Raw genomic sequence first — 21,252 nt, forward strand, 5'->3', positions numbered from 1 at the left:
GTAGTTTTAATGAGTAGCTCACAGCTCTTGGTCTCTGGAACCTCTTGGACACAGATGACGTCGTCTTAAGTCTGTTCCTTTGTTCTCGCAGTAAGTCTGTGTGAAGTTGTTCTTTGAGTATCGAGGTTTTAACCCTTTTCTTATCAACAGTTCGTTTGGCCAGTGTCCATATATGGTCTTTAACAAAATCACCTGCTTTAATTGGTTCTAATGGTCAAAATACCATTGTCACTCAGACTGAGGTTAACATCTTGACCCCGCCTTTTCCAGTATTTTTACACAACCTCTGTCCTGTTATCTTGTTTGTAGTTTTTCACCCCATTGTAATTTACTTTATCTCTTTCATTTCATAGCCTCAAGCAATACACAGCCTTTCTTTACCAAGGGCCCATATCAGCGCTGTTTCACTCATCTTGAGATATCCAGACTGTTTCACTTCAATCTACCTTAACTCCCATGATCTCGCTCATTTTATGGTTCTTATACTAATTAACTTTTAATTATCTTTGCAATTAGTTTTGTTAAGCGAATTCTAATTTCTACTCAGCATCATAATATGTTATTTAGCAACTTAATCTTCACTCGCAGCCTGCGGCTGTTTCTTATCAAAACTTAGTCCAAACTGCTTTTGATTGTCTTTGCAGCTGCATTTTGAACAAGTCTTAACTTTTTAGCTCGCCAGGAGTAATTCTGGGTAATATTAATTGGTCAATGGCTACACTTGAATTCTACATATATGATTCTTGTCTACTAAATATCATCCTCTTGCACATTGTTGCCACAGTATTTATGTGTTACATCGCTAACTATGTCCAGTTCTGACAAAGGGTCACAAACCTGAAACGTTAACTCTGTTTTTCTCTCTCCAGGGATTCTGCCTGGCCTGCTGAGTGTTTCCAGCATTCTCTGTTGTTATAGCCGTATAATATTAGCAGACTTCCTAGACAACCTGATTAAGACTTTCCTTAGAACTGAGAGGTCTGCTGCCCAACCACAGTCATTAAATGATAAAACATTGTTAAATGGTATCAAGCACAAACAAGGAAAATGAGCTGGATATTAACTGGGGCGGGTTGCGTAGGCGGGTGTGAGGGGTGGAGATTCGGATGGTAAACCCGGAAGCCTGGGTTTTTCCAAGACTTTTGGCCTTCAGCCTGATTGACAGGCTTGGCATCGAGTCGGCCGGGGGTGGGGGCGGGGGGCGGGGGCACCGCGGAGGGAGCCGCAGGACTAGGTAGGTCCGATTCCCCACCCCGGGCAGTCAGGGGTCCGAACTCAGGGTGGGTCCGATCCCAAAGTGGGGTCCAATCCAAAGGAGGGTCCGATTCCCAATCCCAGGGTAGGGCCGATCTCCGACCCCGGCGGGGGCGGGCCAGGTCTGATCCGGTGAGTGGCGTGGCGTGGGGTGGGGGGGGGGGAGGTGACGGGCATTTGTTCGTGGTGGGAGGGGGCTGCTGTTTGATGGTGGTGGAACTTGGGCAGGCCGGGAGGAAGCACTCCTGCTCCTCCTGGCCCACAAGGCGTGCTGCGAAGGCCACTTACCTTCTCCCTGAGGCTGTCCTTGCCTCGCTGCATCTGCCGGGTTTCCCGAAGCCCGGGTAACCCGGCCGGCCCCACTGAAACCGGCAAAGCAGGCTGAATCCGAGGCTTCCAGCCTCAATGACGTATTTAAAATAACAACTCCTGTTCCTGGGACCGGGTTGGCTGCCCGCCCCTTGTCCCCGCTCAGTAAAACCTGGAGGCTGGTGGGTTGGAGCTGGCTTTCCCACACGCTCTGAAGTTTTACTCCTTTAACCCCACCCACCTGCACCCAGTCCCACCCGCTCACCCAGGTTAAAATTACCCCCAAAGTGAAGGGATCTGGTGTCCCAATTTTGTCTGATTTACACTCCTGTGAAGCACCTTTGGGACGTTTTACTACGTTAAAGAAAGAACGAAAGACTTGCATTTATATAGCGCCCTTCACGACCACCGGACATCTCAAAGCACTTTTCAGCCAATGAAGTACTTTTTTGAAGTGTGCTCACTGTTGTAATGTGGGAAACGCGGCAGCCAATTTGTGCACAGCAAGATCCCACAAACAGCAATGTGATAATGACCGCATCATCTGTTTTAGTGATGTTGATTGAGGGATAAATATTGGCCCCAGGATGAACTCCCCCCCCCCCCGCCCCCCGCCCCGCCCTGCTCTTCTTCGAAATAGTGGCCACGGGACCTTTTACGACCACCTGAGAGGCCAGAAGGGGCCTCGGTTTAACGTCCCAGCCTGAAAGACGGCACCTCCGACAGTGCGGCGCTCCCTCAGCACTGCACCGGAGTGTCAGCCTAGCTTTATGTGCTCAAGTCTCTGGAGTGGGACTTGAACCCACAACCCTCTGACTCAGAGGCGAGTGTGCCGCCCACTGAGCCCCGGCTGACACTGTATCAATAAAGACGCTATATAAACACAAATTGTTGGTGTTGATATCTCCAGGAAGGAATATCGGAGGTAACAGTCAGTGTACAGTTCACGGGCGCGGGTCAGATTGTATTCAGTTGAATGTTGGTATGAACAACACTCAACGTTTCCCCATATCGCAAGCCCTTCCTTGATGCCCAGTATGCCAGTCACTTTCTTCAGTTTGTCCGCTTCATGACCATTAAACGATGTCGTCGCTCTTCCAGTACATGTACGGGTTCTTCACTCAGCATTCCCACATAGAACTGTTTCAAAACCAGGATGGGCTTGATGTAAATCAAGTTGGAAAGCTAGAATTGTGGTTCCATATTCAAACAAACCCGGAGGATACCCCACGCCAGCAGAATGCATGGCAACGACTGCGCCATCGGAATTTATCACCGGGGAGCCGGAAGAACCGTGGAAGAAACAGGTATCGTATTTGAGATGCTGGTGATTATCTCGTACTGCCAATATCTCTTGTGAGATCATGTACACTCTGTTTAATATCTGCTCTAGTGAATACTCTACTTCAAGATGCTTTTGCATCTGTTTTAGAAGGCGCTCTGCTATATTGCGATCTTCCGTTACAACAGGCAAAACAGCACAGTTGTCAATCTTCTTCATTTCTCCATTTGGATGACCAATAATGTAGACTGCTCCCTTCTCAGGTGCCACATTGCAGTTTTCAAGAAGGCCTGGCAAAGACTCGGAATTTCTCTGCGGGCGCTCCTCCAGCTCCAAAACTGCATAATCCAGGGCTTTGGAATACACTTTAAACCACCCTTTCACTTTGTAAATTGTATCCTGAAAATTGGTTTCTTCGTACTCAAATGTGACGACCACATTCGTGTTGAGTACCTCGGCTATATCTTCTTCACTTCGAGCTGTAGTATATTCAGCCACTAGCCCTTCAACAACATGGTAGCACGTGAGGATATATGCACCTTTCAGTATGAAGCAAGTCCCTGAATAGGTATATTCGGGATAGTTCACAATGCAGCCAACCGATGAACTCTTTGATTTAAGCATTGGTAAATGCATGACTGGGATGGAGATGTTCCCATTTGTTTGATATTCACTCTTCAGAAAATTCACAATCGCTGATGGTGATTCGTCACCGCCTGTGCTTTCTTTCATAAATTTCTGAAAATCAGAAATGATTGTCATGTTTGTGTCCACCATGTATGAGGGTATATCTTTTATTATACCCATTACATCGCGTTTCTTTGAGGTTCTTAGATGTATTCCATCAAATGCGGCGCTGCTCTGGCCAGTTATCATTTGGCCCTGGGCAGTCATTCCTTGCCCATTGGCAGTCCCGGGGACCTCTATTTGAAACACCTGTCCGTTTAAAGTATTCACGGTGTTGTTGAATTGAATTTTAGTTACAGGGTTGCCAAACGATACAAGCTTACAGAGATCAGATTCCACGATGGGGAGAAAGCGCCCGTCCAACGTTAAAGCTTCCCGTATGGTTTCTCCTTCGAAGCCCAAGACGCAAAGATTGCTCTCTCCCTTTGATAGCTTCTGGCAAGATAGTATCTTTCGGTTAGCTTTCCCTTTGGTTCTACCCATTGGAGAGATGTAAAACAGAATGGGACGTTTGTCCAGAGATCGCGCAGTACTTACTGGTCTACCATTGATGCCTCCAGTTAGATCTTTCACAAATGACAGAACAAAGTGGGCTCCTGCTGGCAGACAACAGCAGGGAATCCTGCTACTCACAATTCCTTGAAGAGGCGGCGCCCCATAAGTAACAACTTCACAGGATTGATGTTGTTTCTCCATTTGTAGAAAGTCAGGTGATGACTGGAGTGCTGAAACCAAGCTATCGTGTGGCTTCCCAAAGATTGTATACCTGACACAGTCCATGTCCCCTTTAAAACTGAATGTGAACTGGAGTCTTTGGTCTTCTCCATCCTGGTATTGTTCATCCGCAGGCAGTTGCTCACTCTCCTGTGACTCTACTTGTTGCACTGGCATGTCCTCAGATTTTATGCATTTAGTAGAGCCTTGACCAGACTGGAAAAAAAAAGGCATTTAATGTCAGTTTGATTCACCCCTTTGAAGGGCCCTAATTGCCTACAATGTGGCTTTGGCCTCGCTGTAGAGGTAGTGAATTGACCAGAGAATTAACAGCCCAGTTAAAAGGACAACCGCTCGGGCTATGCCTCGAGACCAATGGAAGGATGGGAAAGTTGGTCAAGAACTGAGATCAGCAGCGGTGGGAAAAGTGCTGACTGTGAACCAGAGCGAAAGACAAGCTCATCCGACGAACCGCATCATCCTGCTAAGCAAGCAAAGGAAAGCGATAACCAGGAACCAGCTTGTGAGAAACAAGGACTTGAGAAATGGGAAAGTCATCACGGCTGGGATTGATATTGATAGGAACTGATGATGTGGAATCTGTATGGGTAGAGCTGAGAAATACCAAGGGGCAGAAAACGTTAGTGGGCATTGTATACAGACCCCCAAACAGTAATGCTGAGGTTAGGGATGGCATTAAACAGGAAATTAGAGAAGTGTGCAATAAGGGCACAGCAGTTATCATGGGTGACTTTAATCTACATATAGATTGGGCTAACCAAATTAGTAACAATACTATAGAGGAGTAATTCCTAGAGTGTATACGGGATGGTTTCCTGGACCAATATGTTGAGGAACCAACTAGAGATCAGGCCATCTTAGACTGGGTATTATGTAATGAGAAAGGATTAATTAGCAATCTTGTTATGCGAGGCCCCTTGGGGAGGAGCAACCATAATATGATAGAATTCTTTATTAAGATGGAGAGTGAAGTAGTTGACTCAGAGACTAGGGTCCTGAATTTAAATAAAGGAAACTACGATGATATGAGGCGCGAGTTGGCTAGGATGGATTGGGGAACGTTACTTAAAGGGTTGACGGTGGATAGGCAATGGCAAACATTTAAAGATCGCATGGATGAACTACAGAATTTGTTCATTCCTGTCTGACATAAAAATAAAACAAAAAAGGGGGCGCAACCGTGGCTAACAAGGGAAATTAGGGATAGCTTAAGATCCAAGAAGAGGATATGTAAATTGGCCAGAAAAAGCAGTAAATCTGAGGATTGGGAGCAGTTTAGGATTCAGCAAAGGAGGACAAAAGGATTAATTAAGAGGTGGAAAATTAAGTATGAGAGTAAGCTTGCAAGGAACATAAAAACTGACTGTAAAAGCTTCTATAGATATGTGAAGAGAAAAAGATTGGTGAAGTCAAGCATAGGTCCTTCGCAGTCAGAATCAGGGGAATTTATAATGGGGAACAAAGAAATGGCTGACCAATTAAATACACACTTTGGTTCTGTCTTCACAAAGGAGGACACAAATAAACTCCCAGAGATGTCAGGGAACATAGGGGCTAATGAGAGGGAGAAACTGAATTAAATCAGTATTTGTAGGGAAATGGTGTTAGGGAAATTGACGGGATTGAAGGCCGATAAATCCCCAGGGCCTGATAATCTACATCCTAGGGTACTTAAAGAAGTGGCCCTAGAAATAGTAGATAAATTGCTGGTCATCTTCCAAAATTCAATAGACTCTGGAACAGTTCCCATGGATTGGAGGGTAGCTAATGTTACCCCACTATTCAAAAAAGGTGGTAGAGAAAAAACAGGGAATTATAGACCAGTAAGCCTGACATCAGTAGTGGGGAAAATGCTAGAGTCCATTATAAAAGATGTAATAGCAGAGCACTTGGAAAACAGTGACAGGATCGGACAAAGTCAACATGGATTTACAAAAGGTAACTCGTGCTTAACTAATCTACTGGAATTTTTTGAGGATGTAACTGATAGAATAGATAAGGGAGAACCAGTGGATGTTGTGTATTTGGACTTTCAGAAGGATTTCGATAAGGTCCCGCATAAGAGATTAACGTGCAAAATTAAGGCACATGGGATTGGGGGCAAGGTATTGACTTGGATAGAGAACTGGTTGGCAGACAGGAAACAAAGAGTTGGAATAAACGGGTCTTTTTCCGAGTGGCAGGCAGTGATTAGTGGGGTCCCGCAGGGATCGGTGCTAGGACCCCAGCTATTCACAATATATATTAATGATCTAGATGAGGGAACTAGAAGTAATATTTCCAAGTTTGCAGATGACACAAAGCTGGGTGGGCGTGTGTGCTGTGAGGAAGATGCTGAGAAACTCCAGTATGATTTGGACAGGTTGGGTGATTGGGCAAAAGCATGGCAGATGCAGTATAATGTGGATAAATGCAAGGTTTTCCACTTTGATGGCAAAAACAGGAAGGCAGATTATTATCTGAATGGCAATAGATTGGGGGAAGGGGAAGTGCAACGAGACCTGGGTGTCCTTGTGCACCAGTTGCTGAAGGTAAGCATGCAGGTGCAGCAGGCGGTTAAGAATGCAAATGGCATGTTGGCCTTCACAGCGAGAGGATTCGAGTACAGGAGCAAGGATGTCTTGCTGCAGTTGTACAGGGCCTTGGTGAGACCACACCTTGAGTATTGTGTGCAGTTTTGGTCGCCTTATCTGAGGAAGGATGTTCTTGCCATGGAGGGAGTGCAGTGAAGATTCACCAGACTGATACCTGGGATGGCAGGAATGACGTATGAGGAGAGATTGTGTAAGAATTCACAATAATTTACAGTTCTGAAGATTCATTTTTTTTGATTAAAGAATCCCTGGGCGTTGTGCTTTTAAATTTCCAGGGATAAAAATGGCTGTCACCACATGGCCGAAGACAAAGGACAATGCTTTGTTTACAAAGCAATTGATGCTATCAGCATTTGTTTGTATATCGAGTGGATACATCTAAACTGCAGAAGAGACTTTTGCACCTTGAATGGGAAACATTTAAGATTTGAATGGGTTTTAAATCACCCAGCACTGGACAATAGAGCAGTTGTATCTCCCTTTTGTTTCAGCCCAAGAAGCTCCGGAAGACACATTAACGCAGTCTAACCACTTTGAGTTAGCCAATCACAGCTTTCTCTTGTGTATTGGACCCTTTTGGGTGGGGAATTTTGCACACAGCCCTTGCAAGGCAGAACGGCAGGACCTCACCAGGTATAAAAATAGCGGCTGAGAAGCTATCTCTCTCTCTTACTTCGCTGGACCACAGGTGAGCAGGGTGTTCTGGCTCCTCAACAAGGCAACCTAGCAGGAGTTAAGGGGTGGTGATTTAAGGGAATTGCTAAGATTGTTTAAATAACATTGTAGCCATTGTATCCCTCGTTTTTGCCATCTGCAACCCCCTGTTAAGCAGTTTTACAATTTTACAGTGTTCGTGTGGGATAGTTTGATATTTTGATTATAGTTTCTTTTCTTTTAGTTAATAAAGCTTGATTTTTTTCCTCTCATCCAAACCACTTGTTCCGCTTTAATATCATTAATTATAAGTTCCTCCACTCAGAACTAAAGGAGGGGTAGCGATTCGAAACCGCTGTTTGTAAATTGGTTTAGAGTGCAGCAGCAAAAAGACTGCTGGCCAGGTAGATTACCTTAAACCAGTTAAAAGAAGCCCCCAAATCCTTACAATGGCGAGCCAGGTAGGAGTGGAGGCAGTTTTTGATTTAATAAGTGGTCTGGATCTGGAGAAAGCATCAGCTCTTGATTCTCTCGTTGTTTTCAATATGTGGGTAGCCCTGCGGATGTTCGCAGCAGCGTGTAGGCTGACCTATCGGGGTATAGGTGGCTGGGTTAGGAAGGGTGTGAAGAGAGAGCAGGAGGAAAGGTTTAGGGAAGCAAAGGCAGTTTATAAGCTGGCCTGCGCCCTAAGGTTTGAGGAAGCAGATCATGGCCCCTGTAGGGCAGAGATAGAAAGCCTTAACATGGCTTTAAATGCATCAAAGGGGATGATTTGTCTGATCAGCCCGAAGGCAGGTCAGCTGGACTTTACTGGCAGCCCAAGTAGAACCATCCCACAGGCAGCACCCAGAACGGTGCTGGATTGGGAATTAGAGACCCCAAGACCGCAGCCCACAGCTCCGAGTCTTGAGGAGCTCTGGCAGCGAGGAGGGGTGGACAATGGGGTGGTAGGAGAACGGCAGCAGGTCCCGCTAGGCAGGTGGGACCAGGACCAGTGTACCCCCTCCAACAACGGAGGTACGGTCCGCCCGTGAGGAGTGAGCCTGAGAATAGGAATCCTCAGCCCACAGCATGTTCGAGTTCACAGGCAAGCACTGTGGCTTGTGTGGGGGGAGGAGCCAGTCATGTTCAGAGTAAGCTGTTTAAGCCAGGGAACAGGAAAGGAGAGTTCTGGGACCCCTGTAGAGCAGGTCTGGTAGCAGAAATCCGGGACAAGGGAGGCACACAGGGGATAGTTTTGGCCCCAGGAAAAAGGCAGGTCCAAAATTCCCCAGTTAAAGCCACCTGGGTGAGGGAACATGAGTTTGCTGTCCATGCAAGTTCAAGTTCACAGCCTGTAAAGACAGGCACTGTGACTTGTTTCCAGGGAAAAGCAGACAAACCCAGAGAGAGATTTGCACCAACAGGCTGCCAGGTATATTATACAGTGCGGGCTATTTGGACATGGGGGAGCAGGTTCCCAGCCAGCTGGGGCTGTGACCCAAGCTCAGGGTCCGCCAGCCAAATTTTCCCCCATAGAGACACCCCTCAGAAGGTCTCAGCGGGTGCCGCAGCCTAAGAAAGCATGGTCACCCACTTTACAGTGGAGTAGGGCGGTATCCCAAGCCAGGGAGAAGCCAGAGAACAGGGGTCCCCACTCAACAGCCATAAGCTGCGAGGGACCAGAGACAGGAGGCAGTCCAGCTTCGCTGCAGCCAGCAGCAATCTGCGACAGTGCCAGAGATTAGACTGGCCGTCCGGAGACGGGCGGCATTTGTATTATAGCTATGTGTGTGTATAATTTTTTAAGGTGGATTTTAAGTTTTGTTGATTTAACTAGTTTCAAGTTAAAGTGCAAAGAGTTTAAGTTTACATGTGTGCCGAATGTTTGTATTTTGGTCCGAGGTCAAGGGACCCGACCATGTCTCCACCTAAGGCAGCAGGTCCTTTTAAGTTTTTGCAGGAGATTGGAAAATGAAGCAGCCATGTTCGCCCAGCCCGAGCTGGACACCGAATGAAGATACGGAATGTTGGGGATCACCTCGCCACTGGACGAATCCAGGAGACCCCGCAGCAGTCTTCGGGAAAAACCGGACAGAGTCCGGAGGAACTTGCCTACTCCTCCTACGGGGCGGAGATGGCCCCAGCTGGGTGGGGCACGGCCCCCAACCCAGCACTATCCTGACCGAAGTTCACTTGCGGGAGACCTCGCTGTCGAGGGGTCACGATGGGGAAGCGCGGGCGCCTTGTGACAGGGACGCGTTCCCTGGGGGTGGGTGGTGATGGCCCGGGAAGATTGTATAGAGGAGGGGGAGACCCAAGAGTCGCGTGGGTGCGGTCGGGGGTTGGAGGTACTCACCCGGGGGCCCACGGGCAAAGAGGATAAGTGTGGCTGGGAAGGATGAGTGGGTGGCCGGATCAGTGTGGGGCCAGGGAGAGCCGTCACACAGGCACCCATCATTTTCTGCAGCCAGTCGAGGGAAGACGGGAGGGGGAGGGACTGGGAGTCATGAGATCCCATACTCCCCGGTCTTGGTCTGTGCCAAGGTAATTTAAACATGAGGGGTACCCCGCCTCCACAAAGGGACAAGGGAACGGTTCAGGGCTGGCGGAGCAGGCTGGTCGGCAAATCCATTCTGCCTGTTTTAAAGTTTAAGACGATCAAAGGGGGGTGGAAGGTATTTTCACTGCCCGAGTGGGAGGAGCAATACCCACTCGAATTTCGCGACCCATTATCGGCACATGATCGGGGTTTATTTAAGCATGTTGTTTAATGATTTTTTTTTTGTATTTTGTGTTGCAGCCCCAAGTTGAGCAGAGGCGTCGGATCCTCTCCGTGCTTGGGACCAGTTTGTGACAACTCCAAGTTGAGCAGAGGCGTAGGACCCTCTCCGTGCTTGCGATAATTTTTGAGTACATTGTGTAACTAAGATTGCAACATTTTGTAATAACTTATGATGTAAAAAAAAAGTGATTGTAAATTTGGTTTACACTGTATAATTTTACAAGTGTGTAGGGGTATGAGACCCCTTAGTGAAAACTGAAGTATCTGTAAGATGCCTACCGTACCATGGTTTTTTTTCTTGAATTTAAGGGGAATAGACGGGACGGGGATCAGTGGCAGATAGCTATTAGGTAAATACAGGGGATGGTTGTTTGTGGGGGGTCAGAAATCATTGCTCATTTCTTCAAGAGGATACTACAAGCAAGCTGGAAGTATCCAAGGGCGGACTGTAAGAATTCGCAATAATTTACAGTTCTGAAGATTCATTTTTTTTGATTAAAGAATCCCTGGGCGTTGTGCTTTTAAGTTTCCAGGGATAAAAATGGCTGTCACCACATGGCCGAAGACAAAGGACAATGCTTTGTTTACAAAGCAATTGAATGCTATTAGCATTTGTTTGTATCGAGTGGATACATCTAAACTGCAGAAGAGACTTTTGCACCTTGAATGGGAAACATTTAAGATTTGAATGGGTTTTCAATCACCCAGTACTGGACAATAGAGCAGTTGTATCACCCTTTTGTTTCAGCCCAGGAAGCTCCGGAAGACACATTAACCCAGTCTAACCACTTTGAGTTAGCCAATCACAGCTTTCTCTTGTGTATTGGACCCTTTTGGGTGGGGAATTTTGCACACAGCCCTTGCAAGGCAGAACGGCAGGACCTCACCAGGTATAAAAATAGCAGCTGAGAAGCCAGCTCTCTCTCTTACTTCGCTGGACCATAGGTGAGCAGAGTTTCTGACTCCTCAACAAGGTAACCTAGCAGGAGTTAAGGGGTGGTGATTTAAGGGTATTGCTAAGATTGTTTAAATAACATTGTAGCCATTGTATCCCTCGTTTTCGCCGTCTGCAACCCCCTGTTAAGCAGTTTTACAATTTTACTGTGTTCGTGTGGGATAGTTTGATATTTTGATTATAGTTTCTTTTCTTTTAGTTAATAAAGCTTGATTTTTTCTCTCTCATCCAAACCACGTGTTCCGCTTTAATATCATTAATTATAAGTTCCTCCACTCAGAACTAAAGGAGGGGTAGCGATTCGAAACCGCTGTTTGTAAATTGGTTTAGAGTGCAGCAGCAAAAAGACTGCTGGCCAGGTAGATTACCTTAAAGCAGTTAAAAGAAGCCCTCAAATCCTTACAATTGGGTCGATTGGGCTTATACTCGCTGGCGTTTAGAAGAATGAGAGGGGATCTCATTGAAACTTATAAAATTCTAACAGGACTAGACAGACTAGATGCAGGAAGGATGTTCCCGATGGTCGGGGAGTCCAGAACCAGGGGTCACAGTCTAAGGATAAGGGGTAAGCCATTTAGGACTGAGATGACAGCTGGGTACTGGGAAAGTCAGTCATTCGAGGACAAAGTGCAGGCGGCTTTGTAAATGTACCTAGGGAACAGAACAAAATGATCTTTCTGGGCGTGACTTAACGTTTGTGTGCAAAGAGCTGACACCCAGGTGGGGAAGAGAAAGATACCTACACCTTGCATGCGGGAGAAGTGGCTGAGCAGAGTTCAGTAAAACAAATGCACGAAAAAGTCTGAAAATAGAATTCTGAATCTCAAAAAGTGGCATAAGAGCAGCAGGTGGAGTGCTTCCATCTAATAAATGCAATCTAGAATGCTAGTGATTCTATTACCTCTAGAGATATACCACTGAATGCGTGTTGGAGGCTCTGGTCTTCTCCATCCTGGCATTGTTGAACCGCAGGCAGTTGCTCACTCTCCTGTGACTCTACTTGTTGCACTGGCATGTCCTCAGATTTGATGCATTTAGTAGAGGCTTGACCAGACTGAAAAAAAAAAGGCATTTAATGTCAGTTTGATTCATTCTTTTGCATGTGGGAGAAGCGGCTGAGCAGAGCTCAGTAAAACAAACGCACGGAAAAGTCTGAAAATAAAATTCTGAATCTCAAAGTGACGTAAGAGCAGAAGGTGGAGCTCTTCATGTACTAAATGCGATCTAGAACTCTAGTGATCCTATTTCCTCTAGAGATTAGCCACTGCTAACAATAAATAAATAAAGATTAGCAATGTCAGCACAGGCATTCTGTGTTGGGACTGCAGTATGTGGGAGTTTGGGAACAGCAAGACTGTCCTGGATTGCCACATCTACAGGAAATGCCTCTGCCTCGAGACACTTCAGCTAAGAGTCATTGAGCTGGAACGTGAGTTAGAGACACTCCGACACATACGGGGTGCTAGTAATCTCTGGATAGTTTTCTCCAGAGTACAGTCACATCTCAGAGGAATGTGTTAGATGTCCTGGAGAGATGTAGGTTGGACATATTGGGGAGTTAAGGGTTAACAGTCGGGACTTCTTTGTATCTTAGAGCAACAGGTTTTCCTGGCTATCCAAGATATAAACCGGGTGACATTGAAGTGTGAAAAAAGGAATGGATTGTCAGGCTTTCCGATATAAACAGGGTGATTGTGAAGTGCCGTGAGGAGAAGGCATTGCTGGTTTTCTGATATGTAACATAAAAAGATAGAAAAATAGGAGCAGGAGTCAGCCATTCAGCCCTTTGAGCCTGACCCGCCATTCAATATTATCATGGCTGATCCTCTATCTCAGTACCATTTCCCCACTCTCTCCCCATACCCCTTGATGCCTTGTAAGGGAATAAGTGTCAGTAATGACATCACCCATGAATGGTTAATTTTAGGATATTAAAACAGGAGTAGCGAGGCCTTTCGCTAAAGATAACAATAGGTAAAGGAAGCCTTGTTTAGGGAAGTGGTTCTGTTTACATAGATAATATGTTTTCAAAGGGTTTGGGAAATAGATACGTCACTTTGACATTTTCCTTTGATGTAGTAAAATATATATGGTGTATAAAGGAGCATGGTTTTCAACAGTTTGTCAGAGAGTGCTCAAAATATGCTTGGAGCACTGTGCACAGTTCTGGTCTCCATATCACACTTGGAGCACTGTGCACAGTTCTGGTCACCATATCACACTTGGAGTACCGAGCACAGTTCTGGTCTCCATATCACACTTGGAGTACTATGCACAGTTCTGGTCTCCATATCACACTTGCAGTTACTGTGCACAGTTCTGGTCTCCATATCACACTTGGAGGACTGTGCAAAGTTCTGGTCTCCATATCACACTTGGAGCACTGTGCACAGTTCTGGTCTCCATATCACACTTGTAGTACTGAGCACAGTTCTGGTCTCCATATCACACTTGGAGTACTGAGCACAGTTCTGGTCTCCATATCACACTTGGAGTTACTGTGCACAGTTCTGGTCTCCATATCACACTTGGAGCACTGTGCACAGTTCTGGTCTCCATATCACACTTGGAGTACTGAGCACAGTTCTGGTCTCCATATCACACTTGGAGTACTGCGCACAGTTCTGGTCTCCATATCACACTTGGAGTACTGAGCACAGTTCTGGTCTCCATATCACACTTGGAGTACTGTGCACAGTTCGGGTCTCCATATCACACTTGGAGCACTGTGCACAGTTCTGGTCTCCATATCACACTTGGAGTTACTGTGCACAGTTCTGGTCTCCATATCACACTTGGAGCACTGTGCACAGTTCTGGTCTCCATATCGCACTTGGAGCACTGTGCACAGTTCTGGTCTCCATATCACACTTGGAGCACTGTGCACAGTTCTGGTCTCCATATCACACTTGGAGTACAGTGCACAGTTCTGGTCTCCATATCACACTTGGAGTACAGTGCACAGTTCTGGTCTCCATATCACACTTGAAGTTACTGTGCACAGTTCTGGTCTCCATATCACACTTGGAGCACTGTGCACAGTTCTGGTCTCCATATCACACTTGGAGCACTGTGCACAGTTCTGGACTCTATACCACACTTGGAGCACTGAGCACAGTTCTGGTCTCCATGTCACACTTGGAGTTAATGTGCACAGTTCTGGTCTCCATATTGCACTTGGAGCACTGTGCACAGTTCTGGTCTCCATATCACACTTGGAATACTGTGCACAGTTCTGGTCTCCATATCACACATGGAGTTACTGTGCACAGTTCTGGTCTACATTTCACACTTGGAGCACTGTGCACAGTTCTGGTCCCCATATCACACTTGGAGCACTGTGCACAGTTCTGGTCTCCATATCACACTTGGAGTAATGAGCACAGTTCTGGTCTCCATATTGCACTTGGAGCACTGTGCACAGTTCTGGTCTCCATATCACACTTGGAATACTGTGCACAGTTCTGGTCTCCATATCACACATGGAGTTACTGTGCACAGTTCTGGTCTACATTTCACACTTGGAGCACTGTGCACAGTTCTGGTCCCCATATCACACTTGGAGCACTGTGCACAGTTCTGGTCTCCATATCACACTTGGAGTAATGAGCACAGTTCTGGTCTCCATATCACACTTGGAGCACTGTGCACAGTTCTGGTCTCCATATCACACTTGGAGTACTGTGCACAGTTCTGGTCTCCATATCACACTTGCAGTTCTGTGCACAGTTCTGGTCTCCATATCACACTTGGAGCACTGTGCACAGTTCTGGTCTCCATCCCACACTTGGAGTATTGTGCACAGTTCTGGTCCCCATATCACACTTGGAGCACTGTGCACAGTTCTGGTCTCCATGTCACACTTGGAGCACTGTGCACAGTTCTGGTCTCCATACCACACTTGGAGTACTGTGCACAGTTCTGGTCTCCATATCACACTTGCAGTTCTGTGCACAGTTTTGGTCTCCATATCACACTTGGAGCACTGTGCACAGTTCTGGTCTCCATATCACACTTGGAGCATTGTGCACAGTTCTGGTCTCCTTATCACACTTGGAGTACAGTGCACAGTTTTGGTCTCCATATCACACTTGGAGTTACTGTGCACAGTTCTGATCCCCATATCACACTTGGAGTTACTGTGCACATTTCTGGTCTCCATATCACACTTGGAGTTACTGTGCACAGTTCTGGTCCCCATATCACACTTGGAGCACTGTGCACAGTTCTGGTCTCCATATCACACTTGGAGCACTGTGCACAGTTCTGGTCTCCATATCACACTTGGAGCACTGTGCACAGTTCTGGTCTCGATATCACACTTGGAGCACTGTGTACAGTTCTGGTCTCCATATCACACTTGGAGCACTGTGCACAGTTCTGGTCTCCATATCACACTTGGAGCACTGTGCACAGTTCTGGTCTCCATATCACACTTGGAGCACTGTGCACAGTTCTGGTCTCCATATCACACTTGGAGCACTGTGCACAGTTCTGGTCTCCATATCACACTTGGAGCACTGTGCACAGTTCTGGTCTCCATATCACACTTGGAGCACTGTGCACAGTTCTGGTCTCCATATCACACTTGGAGCACTGTGCACAGTTCTGGTCTCCATATCACACTTGGAGCACTGTGCACAGTTCTGGTCTCCATATCACACTTGGAGCACTGTGCACAGTTCTGGTCTTCATATAACACTTGGAGCACTGTGCACAGTTCTGGTCTCCATATCACACTTGGAGTACAGTGCACAGTTCTGGTCTCCTTATCACACTTGGAGCAGTGTGCACAGTTCTGGTCTCCATACCACATTCGGACACGAGGCTCGAGATCACAGCGGGAGCAGGACCGGAGTGGGACCGGAGCTGAGAGCGGGGATTAAAGGAGCGGCAACTCGAGGTCACATCGGGAGTGAACCAACAAGAGGTGCAGAGTCGGCGAGCGACTCAACACAGGAGTGATGTCAGAATTCAAAATGGAGCTGAGAGGTGAGTATCGGGTGAGTATTTGTGGTAAATTTTTTGTTCTGTTTTGAGTATATTTCTGCGAAGTAGTTCACAGCCTATCTAATAGAAGGAAGTGCTGCTTGGTGGATAGCTGTTGAGTGTTTAATGTTAAGTTTTAAGTTTATTTCTGGTATATAGAGGCATGACAGGGCAGCTCAGTCCTGTGATTTGCCCATCCTGTGCCCTGTGGGAAGTCCTGGGTGCTTCCTGTGGCCTGGACGACCACGTGTGCAGTAAGTGTCGCCAACTGCAGCAACTCAAGCTCCGTGTTTCGGAGCTTGAGCGGCGGCTGAAGTCACCACGGTGCATCCGCGAGACCGAGAACTTCGTGGATAGCACATTGCTAGAAGTGGTCACCCCGCAGTCTCAGAATGTGCAGACAGAGAGGGAATGGGTGAGCGCCAGACAGAGGAGGAGGACCAGGCAGGTAGGGCAGGAATCCCCAGAGTACCTCTCGCTCGCTAACCGGTTCACAGTTCTGGAAACTGGTGGGGGCGATGGCTCCTCTGGTGAGAGCAACCAGAGCCGAGGCCACGGCACCACAGGTGGCTCAGCTGCACAGGGGAGGGGCGTGGGGGGGATGAAGAGTGGAAGAGCAATAGTGGTAGGGGATTCATTAGTTAGTGGAACAGATAGGCGTTTCTGTGGACACAGACGTGACTCCAGGATGGTTTGCTGCCTCCCTGGTTCCAGGGTCAAGGATGTCACTGAGCAGCTGCAGGACACTCTGAGGGAGGAGGGTGAACAGCCAGAGGTCGTTGTCCATATCGGTACCAATGAAATAGGCAGAAAGAGGGATGAGATCCTGCAGGCAGAGTTTAGGGAGCTAGGAGAGAGTTTAAAAAGCAGGACCTCAAAGGTAGTAATCTCTGGAATACTCCCAGTGCCACATGCTAGTGAGTACAGGAATAGGAGGATAGAACAGATGAATGCGTGGCTGGAGAGATGGTGCAGGAGGGAGGGCTTTAGATTCCTGAGGCATTGGGACTGTTTCTGGGGAAGGTGGGACCTGTACAAGCCGGACGGGTTACACCTCAACAGAGCCGGGACCAATATTCTCACGGGGAGGTTTGCTAGTGCTGCAAGGAGGGTTTAAACTAGCTTTGCAGGTGGATGGGCACCAGCATATAGGAGTAGAAAAGAGGAATAAGGTGCATAAAAGAGTGAATGTGTTGGATAGTACTAGAGAAAGAAGTACTAGAGATGGAAGTAGAACCATATTAGACAGGAGCAGACTAAGAAAGACTGAAAAATTCAAAAATGGGTTTAGAATGCATGTACGTAAATGCGCAAAGTGTGGTGAATAAGGTTGGTGAGCTACAAGCACAATTAGCCGTGTGGCAATAACGGAAACGTGGCTTAAAAACGGTGAGGACTGGGCACTTAATATTCAAGGGTACAAGGTGTTCAGAAAAGATAGGGAAGGAAAAAAGGGAGGTGGGGTGGCAGTGCTGATTAAGGAAGACATTGTAGTTATTATGTCCGTGTGTAATTGAGACACGGACTGCAGGAGTTGGTTATAACAGGTCTTTACTGAGTGGAGACAACCTGGAACTACTATGCAAAGTTACTACACAGGCTTATATACAGGGGTGGTCACTACTGGTACTGCAGTATACAGGGGCTGCAGAATATAGTTCCTTCTGCAAAGTACATACACTACAATTCCTCCCCTTTTAGCTAAACAGTACATAACATTCGATTAATAATTAAATAACATATTTACAATTACAGTTGCTAGATACATTAGCTGAAGTTAAGCAATTATAAGTTCAGCCTTTGAGGAGGCTTCCTGATTCTGTCTGGATAACGCCTCTTTGGGGTATCAGGTTCTTCTGGCAAAGTTGATTCGGGATCAACGTCGTTGTTTGGTTCGTCTGCTTCTAATATCACCGATTCTGAGGTAGATGCAATTGGTAATAACAACAGAAAATGCTGGAAAAACTCAGCAGGTCAGGCAACATCCGTGGAGAGAAATTTGAGTTGACGTTTCGGGTTTGACCCTTCTTCAAAACTGGAGAGAAAAGGAACTAGATCGAAGGCAGGGCTGCGATCGGACAAAAGAACAAAAGAACCAAAAGAAGTAAAAGAGATTAGAAGCTAGACGAGATGGTAATAGGCTGGGATTAGGTGTAAAGTGTACTGGCAGGGCAAAAGATAGCTGCCAGGTGTGAGAGAGAAACAAAAGGAAAGGGGGGGGGGAGGAAAGGAGTGGAAAAATATAAGTAAAAATGAAATAGGGGCCGAGGTTATGATCTGAAATTGTTGAACTCGATATTGAGACCGGAAGGCTGCAGAGTGCCTAATCGGAAGCACCTCATCTTCCGATTAGGCACTCTGCAGCCTTCCGGTCTCAATATCGAGTTCAACAATTTCAGATCATAACCTCGGCCCCTATTTCATTTTTACTTATATTTTTCCACTCCTTTCCTCCCCCACCCTTTCCTTTTGTTTCTCTCTCACACCTGGCAGCTATCTTTTGCCCTGCCAGTACACTTTACATCTAATCCCAGCCTATTACCATCTCGTCTAGCTTCTAATCTCTTTTACTTCTTTTGGTTCTTTTGTTCTTTTGTCCGATCGCAGCCCTGCCTTCGATCTAGTTCCTTTTCTCTCCAGTTTTGAAGAAGGGTCAAACCCGAAACGTCAACTCAAATTTCTCTCCACGGATGTTGCCTGACCTGCTGAGTTTTTCCAGCATTTTCTGTTGTTATTTCGGATTTCCAACATCTGCAGTATTTTGCTATCGTAGATGCAATTGGTACTTCGGTTTCATCACCAGGTGTATCGGATCGTGGTGTGGAATTGACGTTTTCCAGTGACTCTAGAATCTGGTCAGCATGGCGTCTTACAATTCTCTCTCCAACGTCCACGGTATACATTAGAGGTCCTTGCCGTGTACAGATCGTTCCTGGCTGCCATTTCTCTGTGCGGTAGTCCCGGGCCAAAACTGGTTGACCTATCTTAAAACTCCTGGTCGGCCTTTCATTCATATTCTGAAACTGCCTGTTCTCCACATCTCTTCTGATGTTGGCTTAACCAAATCCAAGCGGCATCGTAGTCTTCGATTGAAGAACATCATGGCAGGAGTTTGGTTGGTAACCGCATGTGTCGCATTCTGGTAGGCAAACAAGAAGTTATCCACCTTGTGTTGTAGGGGTATGTCTTCATTACACATTGCCTTGATAGCCTTCTTGAATGTTTGAACGAACCTCTCAGCCAATCCATTGGTGGCTGGATGATATGGGGCGGATGTGTAATGCTTAACACCATTGTTCTTTGCCATATCGCCGGAGCTGATGCTACTCTGAATACCAGTCGATTATACTGGTAAAGACCTTTGTGTTTATCGTGAGATACTTCCTAGAGGATTCTTCAACCTCCATCTGCAAATATGCTTGCTCCAGGTCAATTTTCATAAAAAGCTTCCCTCCAGATAGTGAGGCGAAAATATCTTCTATCCTCGGGAGAGGATATTGTACTGTGTGAACGACTGGGTTCACCGTCACCTTGAAGTCCCCACAGATGCGAACCTTCCTTGGCTCCTCAGACTTAGTGTTTAACGTTTTCTTCATGACAGGAATGATGGGTGTCGCCCACTCGCTCCAGTCTACCTTAGATAACACGCCTGCATTCTCCAGATTCTCCAGCTCTGCCTCGACGGCTGGGCGAATTGCATATGGTACCGGTCTTGCTTTGAAAAACTTGGGAATTGCATTCTCTTCTATTTTTATCGAGGCGGTTACGCCTTTAAGAGTTCCCAGTTCTTGTTGAAATACCTCTTTGGCGTTAGTGAAGATTTTTGACAATCGTCCAAGAGTGATGTCGTCATCCTTTTTACCAGCCACCGTCAGTGCCTGAATGGAGTGCCAGTCTAAACTTATCTTTCTGATCCATTCACGTCCCAATAACGGTGGTCCACCATCTTGCAGTATGTACAGATACAATTTCTGTATTTCCTTGCCGTTGTATTCGACAGGCACCCCTATTTTTCCTCTGGGGTATACTTTTTTCCCCGTATACGTCTTCAAGACAATGGGTGTCTCTTTCAAGGGTATGTGTGAGAATAGCCGCTTGTAGTCTCGTCGATTCATGACGGTCAGGGCTGATCCTGTATCCAATTCCATTTTGACTTGGGACCCTGCTATCGTGAGGGTGACCGTTCGCTGATCCTCTTTTGCGATTACGTTGTGAAGTTTGAGACAGCTTAGTCTCTTGTTCCCGGATTCACTATCGCTCATCTGGTCTTCGGAACTACTGTCCGTCATCTTTTGTACTTTCCTGTACTGTTCCTTAGTAGCCTTTTTGTTGTCGTTAGTCTTCTTCCCAGACCTGCAAACTCGTGCAATGTGTCCCATCTTTCCACATTGCCTGCATATTTTGTCCTTGGACCAGCAGTCCTTCTGGTCATGGGTTGTTCTGCCGCAGCGATAACATTTTCCAAATCCCCGTGTCATTTCGTGGGTGCCATATTCCTGTGGCTTTTGCTGTATTTCCGCAGCTCCCCTTGCTGCTGCTTCGTACGATACTGCCACGCTGAAAGCCTTATCTAGCGTCAGCTCTTTCTCTGAGAGTAATCTCTTCTGGGTTCCTTCACTCAGGAGTCCACAGACAAATTTGTCCCGTAGGGTATCTGCCAGTCCTGCTCCGAACTGGCAGTGCTTTGATAGCTTGCGTAGTTCCGTAAGGTAATCAGCATTGCTCTCATCTTTATGCTGATTTCTCCTGTGGAATTTAAATCTTTCTGCTATCAGCAGCGGTGTAGGATTTAGGTGTTCCTGTAGGATATCAACAATTTCGTTAAAACTCTTCGCCATCGGTTTGGCTGGAGTAATCAGGTTCCGCAATAGGCTGTAATTTCTTGCGCCCATTAAGTTTAGTAGTACCGATGCCTTTTTCTCATCGGCTACTTCGTTTGCCTCGCAATATACTTTGACTCTTTCCACATACGTGGTCCAGTCTTCTATTGCATTATCGAAGGCAGTGATATTGCCAGTCTTCGGCATAT

General features: G+C 46.6%; 1 protein-coding gene across 1 annotated transcript in view; it reads right to left on the bottom strand.

The window, feature by feature from the left end:
- Positions 1-756: 756 nt before the first annotated feature.
- Positions 757-21,252, bottom strand: part of LOC147092181 (serine protease FAM111A-like) — a 35,003-nt gene continuing 14,507 nt past the window's right edge. The window contains exons 3-4 of the mRNA XM_085975863.1: positions 12,136-12,288; positions 757-4,462 (exon numbers count right to left, since the gene is read on the bottom strand). Coding sequence (XP_085831989.1) covers positions 2,681-4,462; positions 12,136-12,288 — 1,935 coding nt within the window. The 3' untranslated portion in view covers positions 757-2,680. The remainder of the gene's footprint in view (positions 4,463-12,135; positions 12,289-21,252) is intronic.

The sequence above is a fragment of the Somniosus microcephalus genome, unplaced genomic scaffold, assembly GCF_052327205.1.
Source record: "Somniosus microcephalus isolate GS21.2 unplaced genomic scaffold, FLI_Smic_1.0 unresolved_chr2, whole genome shotgun sequence".
Classification (NCBI taxonomy): Eukaryota; Metazoa; Chordata; class Chondrichthyes; order Squaliformes; family Somniosidae; genus Somniosus; species Somniosus microcephalus.